At 42.1% G+C, this 15,360-nt stretch overlaps 1 protein-coding gene and 1 long non-coding RNA gene across 4 annotated transcripts in view; one reads left to right on the forward strand and one right to left on the reverse strand.

The window, feature by feature from the left end:
- Positions 1 to 2,194: 2,194 nt before the first annotated feature.
- LSM6 (LSM6 homolog, U6 small nuclear RNA and mRNA degradation associated) lies at positions 2,195 to 7,391 on the reverse strand. 3 transcript variants are annotated; one of them, XM_026668779.2, is made up of 4 exons: positions 7,289 to 7,391; positions 5,542 to 5,655; positions 4,367 to 4,480; positions 2,195 to 2,417 (listed from the first exon to the last, which is right to left on the reverse strand). In XM_026668779.2, the coding sequence occupies exons 2-4, from the start codon at positions 5,633 to 5,635 to the stop codon at positions 2,383 to 2,385; spliced, it is 243 nt and encodes an 80-aa protein (XP_026524564.1). In that variant the 5' UTR covers positions 5,636 to 5,655; positions 7,289 to 7,391; the 3' UTR covers positions 2,195 to 2,382. The 3 variants fall into 3 exon arrangements, with proteins under 3 accessions (XP_026524564.1, XP_087819191.1, XP_026524565.1); XM_087963065.1 differs by having other exon boundaries at positions 7,189 to 7,319; XM_026668780.2 differs by lacking the exon at positions 7,289 to 7,391 and adding an exon at positions 7,148 to 7,288.
- A 151-nt stretch (positions 7,392 to 7,542) lies between these two features.
- The window catches only part of LOC148130685 (uncharacterized), a 29,293-nt gene continuing 21,475 nt past the window's right edge, over positions 7,543 to 15,360 (forward strand). Inside the window, exon 1 of the long non-coding RNA XR_015749214.1 lies at positions 7,543 to 7,630. This is a non-coding gene — a long non-coding RNA (uncharacterized LOC148130685). The remainder of the gene's footprint in view (positions 7,631 to 15,360) is intronic.

Raw genomic sequence — 15,360 nt, forward strand, 5'->3', positions numbered from 1 at the left:
TTTGATAGGACACTCCCAATTTTGACCATTTGTTGTCTGTTTACAGGAATGCTTCTATCCAGTTATGCAGTTGTCCAGAGATACCATAAGATTTTAGTTTTAGTAGTTTGTTATGTACCACTGAATCAAAGGCTTTACAGAAGTCTATGTAGATTGCGTCTATTGCTTTGCCCTGATCGAGTTGTGTAGTCCATATGTTTTTGCAGTGTAAGAGTTGCAGATTACAGGATAGTTTTTTCCTGAAACCAAATTGTTTATTGGAGAGTTGGTTGTTTGTCTCTAAGTGGAGGATAATGGATTGGTTAATAATTGATTCCATGACTTTACAGGTGACGCAGCATAAGGAGATTGGTCTGTAATTTTCAACTAGGCTGGGGTGTCCCTTTTTGAAGATGGGGATGACCATGGCTTGTGACCATAGGTTAGGCAAGGAGCTGGTCCTGAAAGATTTTTCAAAGATTATACTTAGAGGTTCAGCTATGGCAGTGGATAGCTTTTTTAAGAAGTAGGCACATATTCCGTCCGGTCCAATAGATAGAAAGGGTTTTAGATTGCATAGTGCTTTTTCAACATTGTCTTCTGTAAAATCGATATTGTATTAGATCATTGTAGTTGTCTGTGGTTCGGCTAGGAAATACTGGGCATGTTCCATTGCTGTTTACAAATACTGAGCCAAAGAATGTGTTAAAGATGTTGGCTTTAATGGTGTCGTCATTGCAGTCTTTACCATTAGGTCCTATCAGGGGTATAATCTTATTATAATCTATAATAGAATTATAATATATAATCTTCCATATATTAATCCCTTATGTTCTTCTATACCAAGGGTCTTCAAACTTGGCAAGTTTAAGACTTGTGGACTTCAACTCCCAGAATTCCTGAGCTAATATGACTGGACTGGAGGAGGAATTCTGGGAGTTGAAATCCACAAGCCTTAAAACTGTCAAGTTTGAAGACCCCTGTTCTATACCCATCTAATGTTCCTTTAAATTTTTCAATTTATGTAACTTTGCTTCTCATAATTCTTTTTTAGAGTTACATTTTCATTCTTGATGTATCCTTTATGCTTTGTTAATGACTATCCCATCTTCCTTATGCTGGTCTATAATCAAGATTTGATTTGATTTGATGTTACATGTTTTTTCTTCTGAAGAAATATCCTTTTAGTCAGGAATCAGGCAATGTAGACTTATGTAGTCACAACATGAAACAATCCTCGTGCAGCATATCAAATGTTAAGCTTACATTTATCAAAGATGGTGTCGTGCTTCTTTATATTATAGTGCAAATGCAAATTACACTCCTTGAGCTAGGTATGTATTGTACAGAAATTTACAAGATCTTAAGTCTTAAGGTAATTGAGTACTTTACTAAATACATATAATCACATGTATAACTCCACCCTTACTTTTAAGTGTTCAGAGTTTAAAATCACAAAATGTTTGAAGGAAGGACTGCATACCATTACTTCTCAACCGTGGCAACTTTAAGATAGGTGGACTTCAACTCCCAGAATTGCCCAGCCAACACAGCTAGTTGTGCTGGCTGGGGAATTCTGGAAGTTGAAGCTCTTCCTTCTTAAAGCTGCCAAGGATGAGAAACACTAATCAATATAGTTGTAGTTTACCACAATTAAGATTTTTAAAATCTCAATTTTATTTTGTCTTGAAGACACAATTAGAATATTGACTATGATTTAAGAAAATAAGAAAAATGGAATTAGAAGGTTTTCAAGCTGCTGGATTTTATATTAAACATCATGACTATGTCCTAGAATGTGAGGCAGTAAGATTTAGCCCTTAAGCCTGCTGAGACAAAAAAACACCCCTCTGCTTATCAAGATTGAAAGAGTTGCCAAGATTCTGAAAAAATAAAATAACTTCTCACAAATTGTGATGCTCACTTCTTTCTGTCACATTAAGTTCTGGATTTTACTTCCATTGCATTTTTATTGTTATTTCCACCTCCTTCCCTCTTTTTAATATGTTTATTAGTTTGTAAGTCAGCAATTCACCATATCTTTTTTCTAAAATTGGGAATGTTACCTTACCTATCCAGTCACTGAAAACTCAGATCATCCTTCCCACTTTGGCAGTCAAAAAGATTTAAATGTGGTTAGTCTCCAGCTTGTAACTGTTACCACCTGAATACCAGATGATGTTTTAAGATAACTTTGAAGATTGAACAAATCACACTATTTTCCATTTTTTTATTTCTTTCCAAATTATAATACAAATAATATTGAAACAGGAAAATGTTCCATTTTGTTTTAACATTTAAAAAACAACTTTTCCATACAGGTTATATAACTTTAGAACAGAAGGCAAAAACAAAACATTTATTAAGAAAAGTTAATATGAAATACTCCGTCTTCAAATAGGCTCACATTCTCCTCTTCTGTGTACTTATATATAACACTGTGTAAGAGGAAAAAATAATACATTAAACAAACTCATGATAGACTAACAATAATTACTGTAGCTACAGTTCACAAATTATTTATTACCACTGAGCAGGAATATAACAAGAAAAAAATAATTTTTGAGAGACAGAAGCCCAATTATGAAACTCTCCTATGCGATGGCCCTAATGTTGTCTTACAGTTTATTCCAGGCTTAGACTGTATCTAAAATGCCTATTATTTTGTTTTCATTTTTTAAAAGAACTTTTAAAAAAATATTTTTAATTACTGCCATTAAACACTGCTGGTTCTGTTAAGATTATTTTATTCAAGACTTTAAATAGGGCGTTTATTGTAAACATCTCAGGACTCCTTTGGAAAGGACTCCTTTGGTGATTATAGCTCAGCATTACAGGCAGAACTGAAAAATTCCTTTATTTTTATGGAAAAATGTTTTGTACTACTGAAAGAAACCATAATCTGCAGTCCCAGGACAGAATGTGATTTGGGCCATGGAAGTCTTTGCATGTGATTTGGCAGCACCAGGTTAAGGATGAAGAAGGGAGATAGGAAATATAGAAGTTCGTATTTTTTTCAAATTTATATATTTACTTTAAAAAAAAAAAGACCTAACATGCTCATCAAACCTCTTTCTGCCATGTGAAGTAATTAAAAATTTCATTTTATTTATTACATTTTTATGCTGACCATCTCCCCTATAAGGAGATTCTGGGAAGCTTACAAGTTATAAACCAAGTAGAAAAATAATTAAAATATTAAAACGATTTTAAAACTATACTGAAACCAGGGAAGGGATTGGATGGAGATGAAGTCTTTTTACCCTGTCAGCCACCCCCAGCTGTAAAGGTTCTCAGGCCAACCAGCAAAGCCAAGTTTTAATACCCTTCTGGAAAGCCAAAAGAGTGGAAGCAGTTCCCACCTCTGGCAATAGGGTATCCCACATGGATGAGGGCCATAATGGAAAAGGCTCTTTTTCCTCAAACCTGCCTGCCGGAATTCCTGCAGACAGGATCCATAGCAGGCCTCTTCCACTAGTGTGAGTGAGGCAGAGTAGTCCCATTGGGGAGAAATGGCTACTCAGATGGCCTGAATCTATACCATGTAAGTTTTTTATGGTAACAACCAGCACCTTGAACTGGATTCAGAAAGAAACTTGTGCAGTCACAAAGTTATACGTGCAGCCCTAGGCATTCCCAAGGATTGTGTGTCACTGTATTCTGCACCAGCTGCAGTTTCTGAATACTCTTCAAGGGTAGACCCATGTAGAACATGTAATCCATCTCAGTAATCCAGCTGACATATGACTAGGGCATGACTGACCATGCAAAGGGCTTCATGATCCAGATAAGAGTGCAACTGGGACACAACACAGTTGAATAAAGACCTTCCTAGCACAACTGTCACCTGCTCTTTGAGGAATTGTGAGTTCAGGAGGGCCCCCAATGTTGTGTAATAGATCTTCTGGAGTAGCGGAACCCCACTCAGAATTAATTATGGTAAACTACTGGATCCTGATGTCTCTTTTGTACCCACAACAACTGTGTCTTGCCTGGCTTCAGCTATTGTTCCCCATCCAGTATTAATATGTTCCCACTGACATCTTCATCTTTTCCTATCCTTAAACTAACTGAAGTTGAACTTAAAGAAATCCCAATTTTCCTATTGATTTTCATTTTTCCAAATCTAAAAAAATAATGAAAATTTCATGAATCTTCTTGAACACTGAAACAAATCAACTTCCCCAAAGCTAGACAAATTGGAATTACGAAAGGAAACAAAGTTTTAAAAAGCAAACAGGAAAAAGTGCAGGGGTAAATATAAACACACACACACACAAAAACCACTCTTGCATATAATACATTATTCATTCAAAATAATTTTTTTAATACCAATAAAGTTTTAATTGGATAATTAAAAGCTAGTATTTTTAATAAACATATTTACCATTATTTCCTCTGATGAAGGCATCTCCATATTTATTTTTCAATTGTCCATTTACATACTCTTCTGTCTGTTCCAGAGCAATATTCATGTAGCCATCCAAGCAGGCTAGTACACCTAGAATTACAGCCATTCACATATTATAACGTAATCTTCCAAACCTAGTATTGTTCTAAAATTTAATCAATACTATGTACAACTAGTGAGAATGAAAGTTAGTTATGCACAACAGCCAGTCCACTTTTATCTATCTAATACAATGTAATAAGTCTGCCAAAGAAATTAAGGATATTAAAATAAGAAAAGCTTAGTTACAAATAGTTAACACGATTACACCTGTCCATATCTTTTCACCTTTATAAACTATCCTTTATATTACGTCCTCACGTTAATTTATATACCACCTTTTGTTCTTTAAATTTCCTTTTTTTAAAGAATCTTACTTCTAATAAACTATTACTTTCTTGATTATGAGCCATTTCATCATCTTTTATATATGTTTTGCAATTCTATCCTCATGTGTTTTTTCTATATGATCAAACTACCTCAAAATAATTATTTCATGCACATTTCTATTTACATTCAGCAGTTGCATTTTGGACCCTATCTAGTTTTATTTTACATCGCTTATTTTTTAAATAATACATTTCAACTGCATTCGTTTTAGCTTTCTTTTGAAATACACAGCTGTTACTGCCTTATTAACCAAGCAGGCAGAGCCATTTTGTTTCCTGACATTCATCAAATTTGATCAAAAATATATGAGAAATAGTATCACTTTCCCAGGCACACTAAACAAACTAATCCTCTACACATTTTATTTTATTCTCAATTTATACTTGGAAGCCATCTTTTGACAAATTAAATACACAGGTACAGGTAGTCCTCGATTTAGAACCACAACTGAGACCAAAATTTCTTTTTTAAGTTGGGGTGGTTGCAAGTCAAGATAAAGAACATCATAATATATATAAAATGATTCACATGGAGAAATTTTCCTTCTTCATTCACAATGTCACAACTCCTATAAACCTAGAATTCAATTTTGATTAAGAATTTTTCAAGAACAGGCTATTTATTTAAGGATATTTCATTATTGAAAGAATACAATGTCTATTTCACTATTGAAAGAATACAAAAATCTATCACAGTTGGAAGATGAAGCAGGAAGAATATACCTCGGTAATCAACTCCAGAATTTAATTTTACAACAACTGGTCTTCCTATGATTTGCTTCAAGAAATCACTTGGAGTTTGTTTTCGTAGGCTCATTTTGGTATCTTACAAGTGCTCTATGAAAAAGCAGAAATAGGAATCTAATATTTGACAAAAACATAGCTAACTTAAAAAACCCTCATATTTATTACTTCAGCATTAAAGTACTAGTCACCACACGAAAGCATTCTATTCAATATATCATCTAATATTTAAAGCAGTACTCTACATGTTGTCTACATATCTGTTGAATACACAGCTAACTCTACAGCTGAAAACATTCAAAATTATCAGGCAATTCTATATGCAATTTTTATACAGAATTATTTGATAATCAATATGTTCACTAAAAAAAACAACCCTCCAAACTTTGATATTTACATTTGATCTTGGTAGGTTTCCTAAAATAACATTAAAATGTATCCCTAAATAAATCCAAAGTCTGCGTGTGCAATTCCAGACCCATATAATTTAAGACTAAGACAAATTGAAATCACTTATATTTGACTAAGTTTGTATAGGAATGCCCTTTTTAATTCTAAATTCTGTGTTTAGCCAGGGGGCTAGTAAAAATGATATTTATTCTAAACATGTAAGGCAGAAGTGGGCAACCTCTTTATATGTTTACATGTTTTTTCAACCTTTAAGGGCCATAAGAGGTATAGCACTGACATCAGTTGAAATAATTAATACCTTACTGCTATGTCTCTTGGGATTCTTAAAGGACAATTTTAAAACAGCAGTAAGTATGCTAGAGATCTTGAAGTATCCTTTTTTCTTCTTTAACAAAATTCCAGAATCATGCAGCCAAAACTCTGCATTTCACCATCTAATTATGATAGTGAAATTTCATAAACTTCTACGTGGCTTCAAAAATAACTGATCCGGTCCAAAAAAAAAAAAGGTTACCATCCACAATGTACACAGTTAAAAGCTACAATATACTAGGATGCACTTGAATTCCTGGAGTCCCGCAATCAAAATATTCCAGTTTATCCTTTTCCTCCAGCATATTCTTTGGCTCAGATTTTCTCCTTTTTTAACCTATATTTTCTCCTTTTGGTTCCCGATCATACCAAAGCACCTGCCTCCTGTGTCAGTTGCCTTTTTTCAAAGCGTTTTGCAGCTTCTCCCAACGACGATTATTATTATATTGTGGAGGGAGGGTCGCCAGGCAAGAGAATGAAGATGCTAATATCTCCGAAGACAGAAAAATAGCAACAAAACCCCCTGTTTTTGCTGAGCAGCGTAAGCGCAACCTGGAAGAACTTGAGCAGCGAAAGCCCCCCCCCCCCCCCCGCTTCAGACCCGCTAATAAATGGGAAAATCGCGTTCAAAACGAGTCGCTTCTGCGCGCCGTGAAGGTTGCTTGCACCCTCCCCGAAGGTGCCCGGCGGGAAGAGCGACGAAGCCTCTCCCGTCCCTTCCAAGCGCCCGACCGGCGTGCCCGAAAAAAGCGTCGGCGCCTAACTCATACAGCGGCGGGAAAGCAAAGGAGGAGAAAGGCGAAGCTCAGCGCCTGCGATCAAGGGCCGCCCCCGCCGCCATTCAGGAACTTGCGGAACCCACCTGAACCGACCCCGCCATCTACTACAGTAGGGGTCTCCAACCTTGGCCACTTTAAGCCTGGCGGACTTCAACTCCCAGAATTCCCCAGCCAGTGTTACATACAGCCTTCGGTTCATGCCTTTCCCGCCCGCCTCCACTCACCCGCGCTTCTTCCACTTCTTTAATCAACTCAAGACAATCCTCCCGAACCAAGGATGATGGGCTGCTCCAAGGACCAATCAGGGCTTCCCAGCTGTGTGCTGCCAGCTACGGTGGCCAAACGTGGCCAAAATCCTTCCGGCTTCTGTGTCCTGAAAGAGGTTTCCTGTTTGAGGCCGCCGCGGGAAGCTTAACGCGGGACGTGGCTCCTCCTGCTCATTTTATGGAGCCTTCCTTCCTTCCCAATTATCGTGCACGCATGGGGATCGGCGCAGGTTGTTCTCTTAGAAAAGGCAACAAGCTAATTCACAGTTGTTGTTTTATTTAATTCAGTGGATTGATTAGGTATGAGCTTCATGAAGTTAAAGTAGGAAGTAAGAGTTGCGGTTTTGTATAATGTTACAGTTAATAACAGATAATGTTACAGTTGATAACATAATTTGCTGATTTTACTAATTGGGGTGTCAACTGAGACCTTTGTAGGTCCAGAAACAAACTGATTGAAGTATCATGAAGTCTTTGTCCTTTCTTAGCAGCCATATAGATTCTCATGATATTCTGTAATCTGGTCTTGGTGCATTCCAATGATGCATTCCACCACTCACTCACTTACTTACTTACTTACTTTATTTATTTGTCAATTGCTTACAAGATAATAGGCATAAGTAAAAACATAGTTATGCATACATGGATACATATAAGAAAAATTTAAAAAATATAAAAGAAACAATAGGACAGGGACAGTAGGCACATTGGTGCGCTTATGCATGCCCCCTACAGACCTCTTAGGAAAGGGGTGAAGTTAATAGTAGACAGTCTAAGGTTAAAGTTTTTGGGGTTTGGGGAAAAAACCACAGAGTCAGGTAGAGTATTCCAGACATTGACCACTCTGTTGCTGAAGTCGTATTTCTTGCAATCAAGTTTGGTGCAATTAACCTTGAGTTTGTATCTATTGTTTGCTCTAGTGTTGTTATGGTTGAAGCTGAAGTATTCATTGACAGGGAGGACATTGCAATGTATGATTTTATATACTATACTTAGATCAGACCGAAGGCGGTGTAGTTCTAGGTTTTCTAGGTCTAGAATTTCGAGTCTGGTGGCATAAGGTATACTGCAACGAGTAGAGGAGTGGAGAGCTCTTCTTGTGAAATATTTCTGGATTTTGTCTACTGTGCTAATATCAGATACGTAATGTGGGTTCCAGATTGATGAGCTGTATTCGAGTATTGGTCTAGCAAATGTTTTGTATGCTCTGGTTAGTAGTGTGATATTACCAGAGAAAAAGCTATGTAGGATTAGGTTAACAACTCTTAACGCCTTTTTGGCTATGTAGTTACAGTGGGCTCTAGCACTTAGGTCATTTGAGATGAGTACTCCAAGATCCTTGACAGAGTTTGGATCATCAACAAGGTCTTGACTATTCAGCCTATATTTTATTTTCTGATTTTTTTTGCCAATATGTAAGACAGAGCATTTATTTGTTGAGATTTGAAGTTGCCATTTGTTTGACCATTATGATACATAGTGAAGGTCTTTTTGAAGGGTAGCAGTATTGTCTGTGGTGTTGAGTAGCTTTACATCATCAGCGAAGAGAACGCAGTTGCTCTTGACATGATGACAGAGGTTATTTATGTATTTATGTTACAGGGTCCATCTCTTTCCTTTTTCACCTTTTCCAGCGTTAGAGCCTTTTTCCAGAAATCTGAATAGTAGCTTAACGCAGTTAAGTAATATAATCTGAATCTAGTCATTTGTGACTCAATTGAGAGCTCTGGTTAATTTATTCAATGTTCCACCAGCTGGTTTTCTTGTCTATGAATGAATGAATGAATTCTTTATTGGCCAAGTGTGATTGGACACAAGGAATTTGTCTGTGGTGCATATGCTCTCAAGTTTGCATAAAAAGAAAGTTACATTCATCAAGAATCATAAGGAACAATACTTAATGATTGTCATAGGGTACAAATAAGCAATCAAATCATATTAGGAGACAATATAAATCATAAGGGTACAAGCAACAAAGTTACAGTCAGGATGGGTGATAAGAGTCATGAGAAGATTAATAGTAATAGTAATGCAGATTTAGTAAATAGTTGGACAGCGTTGAGGAAATTATTTGTTTAGCAGAGTGATGGTGTTTGCGAAAAAACTGTCCTTGTGTCTAGTTGTTCTGATGTGCAGTGCTCTATAGCGTTGTTTTGAGGGAAGGAGTTGAAACAGTTTATGTCCGGGGTGTGAGGGGTCTGTAAATATTTTCACAGCCTTCTTTGACTCATGCAGTATACAGGTCCTCAATGGAAGGCAGGTGGATAGTACCGTATATACGAGTATAAGCCGAGTTTTCAGCCCATTTTTGTGCTGAAAAACCCCCTCGGCTTATACTCGAGTCAGGCCCCTCTGAAAAAATGGTGTGGAGCTCCGGAGCTGGGCAGGCGCTTCCCTGCTTCCGTGTTTCCTTTGCAACTTTTAAGCATGGGGTAATCGAAAGCAGAAAAGTTCTTGCATGAGGATATATTGTTTTTCTTTTTTAACTGTTTTTAGGGGGAAGACCCACCGTCATGTGAGAATGCTCAGACACGAAATCTATCCGCCCGAAAATAAGTGTGTGTGTGTGGGGAGGGAATTTTAACAGAGGGAAGATGTAGGGAGAAGGCAAAAGCGACGGAACATCCTTCAGGGGAAACTGAGGGGGAGATTCACCCTTGGTCCAGATGAGCCCCTTCCCGCCCCTAAGGAAGCAGAGGCAGCCAGCAAGGGCAGGCAAGCCCCACTTCACAGACTCTGTCCATCCTCGCTCCCACCCAAAGCCACGAAGTCCCCCAATCGCGCAGCCCAGAATCGCCCTCCCCTCGGGGGGCAGCAATGACGCCCGGTTTTCCCGAGACAAGAAGCTCTGCCGTGCAATGAAAGTGCCCTGGCTCTAGCCTCGCGGGCTCAGAAAACAACGCGAGCCGAGGTGCGCTTCCGGCTCCGCTTGGCTTCTCAACATCCGGCACCGCCCTGTTCTATGTGCCGGGCCCGGCAAGTCCGAGCAGCCAGCGCGTGGAGCAGGGCGGCACCGGAGATCGTTGGCTGCCTCTTTCACAGCACGGAGGCCTCCCGGCTGGCCAGCTGCTCTCCTCCTTCTCTGCCTGTTTGTTCTGTGTGACCGAGGAGGAGGAGACCGGCCCGGCTGGTTGGGGAGGCTGTCTGCTGCCGAGGAGCGGCTGCTGGTGTCGGCTTTGCTCCGCTTCTCCGCGCGTGCCCTGTTCTTTACTTGGGCAGCGGGCGCCCGCACGGCGCCCACGGCAGCAACAGGCAGTTCCGCCGGGCTCCGCTCAGGTGTCCGGCTGGGGCTGTCTGGAGTGCTGCCGCCGGTGCGACCCCAGTCGTGTCGCCTCGGGAAGGAAAGCGCTTTGCCTTTCCCTTCCCGAGGCGACGCAGGACTGGCACCGGGCGGCAGCCTTTCTGCGCCAAGGAGGCGGCTGCTGGTGTCGGCTTTGCTCCGCTTCTCCGGCGCGGCCCTGTTCTTTACTTGGTCAGCCGGGCGCCCGCAATGGCGCCACGGTGGCAGCAACTCCCGACAGCCCCAGCCGGACACCTGAGCGGAGCCCGGGCGGAACTGCCTGTTGCCGCCATGGGTGCCGTTGCGGGCGCCCGGCTGCCCAAAAAGAACGCGCGCCGAGAACCGGAGCAAAGCCGGACACCAGCAGCCGCCCTCGGCGCAAAGTCAGCCGCCGCATGCGACCACAGTGCGCATCGCCTCGGGAAGGAAAGGCAAAGCGCTTTCCTTCCCGAGGCGACAATGCACTGGGCCGCACCGGCGGCAGCAACTCCAGACAGCCCCAGCCGGACACCTGAGCGGAGCCCGGGCGGAACTGCCTGTTGCCGCCGTGGGCGTCTGCGGCGCCCGGCTGCCCAAGTAAAGAACAGGGCCGCGCCGGAGAAGCGGAGCAAAGCCGGACACCAGCAGCCGCCTCCTTCGGCGCAGAAAGCCTCCCCCAACCAGCCGGCCGGTCTCCTCCTCCTCGGTCACACAGAACAAACAGGCAGAGAAGGAGGAGAGCAGCTGGCCAGCCAGGGAGGCCTCCCGTGCTGCGAAAGAGGCAGCCAACGATCTCCGGCGCCGTCCTACTCCACGCGCTGGCTGCCTGGACTTGCCGGGCCCGGCACATAGAACAGGGCGGTGCCAGATGTTGGAGAAGCCGAGCGGAGCGGGGATCATTAGCTGCCTCTTTGCAGCACAAGAAGCCTCCCCAGGCAGAGAAGGAGGAGAGCAGCTGGCCAGTCGGGGAGGCCTCCCGTGCTGCGAAGAGGCAGCCAACGATCTCGGCGCCGTCCTGCTCCACGCGCTGGCTGCTCGGACTTGCGGGCCCGGCACATAGAAAGGGCGGTGCCTGATGTTGGAGAAGCCGGCGGGCAGGCGACCTCGGCTCGCATTGTTTTCTGAGCCCGCGAGCCTAGAGCCAGGGCGCTTTCATTGCACGGCAGAGCTTCTTGTCTCGGGAAAACCGGGCGTCATTGCTGCCCCCTGAGGGAGGGCGATTCTGGGCTGCGCGATTGGGGGACTTCGTGGCTTTGGGTGGGAGCGAGGACGGACAGAGTCTGTGAAGTGGGGCTTGCCTGCCCTTGCTGGCTGCCTCTGCTTCCTTAGGGGGAAGGGGCTCATCTGGACCAAGGGTGAGTCTCCCCTCAGTTTCCCCTGAAGGATCTTCCGTCGCTTTTGCTTTCTCCCTACATCTCCGCTCAGGTGTCCGGCTGGGGCTGTCGGGAGTTGCTGCCGCCAGTGCGGCTCCGGTCCCAGCGTTGCCTTGGGAAGGGTGGGGCAAAACCAGGAGCCGCTGAGCCTGAGCCTCCCGGTGCTGCTGCCGCTGTTGCAAGCGCTGCCGCGGCTCTTCCTTTTTGCCTTTCCTTCCCGAGGCGACGCGGGACTGGGGCCGCGCCGGCGGTAGCGACTCCTGACTCAGAGGGCCTCCGAGGGAGGGAAGAGAGTGACTCCTGCCTCCCGCTGTCATCATCATCATCTTCTTTTGGGTTAGCGAATCAATTAAACCTTTCATGATAGTGAGATCGTTTCCCAAATTAATTATTTTTATTTTTGAAATTTACCAGTAGCTGCTGCATTTCCCACCCTCGGCTTATACTCGAGTCAATAAGTTTTCCCAGTTTTTGTGTGTAAAATTAGGTGCCTCGGCTTATATTCGGGTCGACTTATACTCGAGTATATACGGTAATTGTTTTTCTGCAGGCCTAATTACCAGTCTGCTTCTGGTATTAGGAGTCTTCCCCATTACCAAAATTCTCCTTCAGAAATCACCAGGAACTTTACTAGAAGCATGCAGCTTTTCACTAGAGAGTAAACATTAAGATTAAAAAGTAATCTGAAAATGGGAAGAATTTTGACCTGTCTTATCCCTCCAGCTGTCAACATTCTTGGGTACTCAATAGGTACAAAATATAATTACTATGGTCAATGCAAGTTACCAATGCCTGTACAAAAGGAGCTGCATGCAACCTGCAGCGGTGGGTTGAAAAATAGATGCTCAATTCTGTTATAATGTCAGCATTGTCTTGGATACCCACCAACCCATCACATTTGACATTTATCAGGAAGAAGTTATATTTTCTGTTATGGTTTTCTTAGGTAATTGAATAAGTTTTTGGTGGCATCTATATACCACCAAACTATATACCAAAAGGAGGAGGAGGAGATACAAGTAAACATAGCTTGATTGTTCTTAATTTTCAATTATCTGCATATGATTTGTTTTCTGTTACATAATGAGCTGTTCTTTTCATGTATCATCTGAATATCTTTCTTGTTTAATATACAACTTCCGCTTTTTAAAAAATAGTTCCTTTGACAAGCAAAGCAGGAAGTCTACTCCAAGTGCTGATATGTCTTAAGCATGCTTCCTAGAATAAGGGTGTCAAGGGTACACAAAAGAGACAAGCAGAAGGAAAGAGAAACAGAAATATACCTTTGGTATGATTTAAATTCTTTTTCGTCAAAGAAAATTAATCTTCAGATTGAGGACACAAATTTCTAGAAAGGTCTCTTGTATAAGCTGTATTGAAATGTTTTTCATCAGAGGAGCATAAAGCCATTGGAGGCAAGCATCTTCTAGTGACCTAAGTTCAGTCCTTCCAGTCCCTTCCAGCCACCTAATAGCCAAGTCTGCATGAGATCCCCAGTGCAGTATAAAGTCTTCCACTGTTTCCTATATTTAGGCATTATATCTCCTATGGAAATGTGCCCTCAGAACTGTCAGTTCTTCATCCAGAAGAGACTTTAAAGTTATTAGTAACCTTGTATAACAAGAACTTAAATTTGTATGAGAACCTTGCCCCCTTATAAGAGAGAAAATGACTAAAACTTGTTGAATACCTTTCTGTAAAATAAGTTTTGGAAATTCTAATTAATGAAAATGCTACAAGTGAGTTCAATCTTACTTGCAAAGGACAGGTATGAACATGTGTGTAACACATATAAAATTACATTAATTTAAAATATAAATACACTGCTCAAAAAAATAAAGGGGACACTTAAACAATGTATCTCCAAGTCAATCACACTTCTGTGAAATTAAACTGTCCACTTAAGTAACAACACTGATTGACAATCAATTTCACATGCTGTTGTGCAAATGGAATAGACAACAGGTGGAAAGCATGGGCAGTTAGCAAGACATCCCCAATAAAGGAGTGGTTCTGCAGGTGGTGACCACAGACCACTTCTCAGTTCCTATGCTTTCTGGCTGATGGTTTGGTCACTTTTGAATGCTGGCAATGCTTTCACTCTAGTGGTAGAATGAGATGGAGTCTACAACCCACACAAGCGGCTCAGGTAGTGCAGCTCATCCAGGATGGCACATCAATGCGAACTGTAGCAAGAAGGTTTGCTGTGTCTGTCAGCGTAGTGTCCAGAGCATGGAGGCACTACCAGGAGACAGGCCAGTACATCAGGAGACGTGGAGGAGGCCATAGGAGGGCAACAACTTTGCATCAAGACCGCTACCTCCGCCTTTGTGCAAGGAGGGACAGGAGGAGCACTGCCAGAGCCCTGCAAAATGACCTCCAGCGGGCCACAAATGTGCATGTGACTGCTCAAACGGTCAGAAACAGACTCCATGAGGGTGGTATGAGGGCCCGACATCCACAGGTGGGGGTTGTGCTTACAGCCCAACACCGTGCAGACGTTTGGCATTTGCCAGAGAACACCAAGATTGGCAAATTCGCCACTGGCACCCTGTGCTCTTCACAGAATAAAGCAAGTTCACACCGAGCACATGTGACAGGGTCTGGAGATGCTGTGGAGAATGTTCTACCATCATGGATATTTACAAGCTTCCAAAGGACAGTTGCCCAGATTTTGTCTTATCAGTGCCTGCGGGAGACAGTATAATCCTTGGTGATTTCAATAATCACCACACATCTTGAGACTGTAACCAATGCGATGAAAATGAGAGTAGATTATTCAATTGGATGGAAATAAACAATCTTACTCTTAACTATGATAATAAAGATAGGAGCACATTTCATTCTGCTCGTTGGCAAAAGGATTATTCCCCAGATCTTTGTTTTGTTTCCTCTGGAATAGTAAAAATCGTAATCTCAAATCCAGATATAGGTTTTGAACAATTTCCCACGCAGTCAGCGTAGGCCTATAATCTACAGAATAGAACTCCCAATCCCAGCAATTAGGTCCATTCCTAAACCTCATTGGAACTTCCAGAAAGCAGTTTGGAATACTTATGCCAAGCACCTACAGATGGATCAAAGCAGTCCCAGAGAATTATGACACCTTTGTTGACTTAATTAAATCTGCAGCTAAAAGAAACATTCCCAGAGGCTACTGTAACGATTACATCCCTAGATGGAGTGGGGAGACAAGTCGCTTGTGTGCCGAGTTTGAACACTACATTAATCCAGAAAAAGCAACTGAATTGCTGAAGTCCCTGGACAGAGCCAGATAATGTCCAGGATTGTGGAAAAGCTAAACTTTACCCACTCTAGCAGGAAAGGCTGGTTTCTTTTATCTGAAAATTGGATTCATCATCCATATTGCTGAGAAAGCATTCTGCCATCAATATGGA

This window comes from Notechis scutatus, chromosome 4, assembly GCF_049901735.1.
Source record: "Notechis scutatus isolate UNSWTSFEM ecotype Mainland chromosome 4, rNotScu1.2, whole genome shotgun sequence".
NCBI lineage: Eukaryota > Metazoa > Chordata > Lepidosauria > Squamata > Elapidae > Notechis > Notechis scutatus.

Coding starts and splice junctions, on each gene's coding strand:
- LSM6 (XM_026668779.2), bottom strand. CDS start 5,635: ATGAGCCTACGAAAACAAACTCCAAGTGATTTCTTGAAGCAAATCATA. Junction 4,481..5,541: donor TTCTGGAGTTGATTACCGAG/GTATATTCTTCC, acceptor CTGTAATTCTAG/GTGTACTAGCCTGCTTGGAT. Junction 2,418..4,366: donor CTTCATCAGAGGAAATAATG/GTAAATATGTTT, acceptor CCTCTTACACAG/TGTTATATATAAGTACACAG.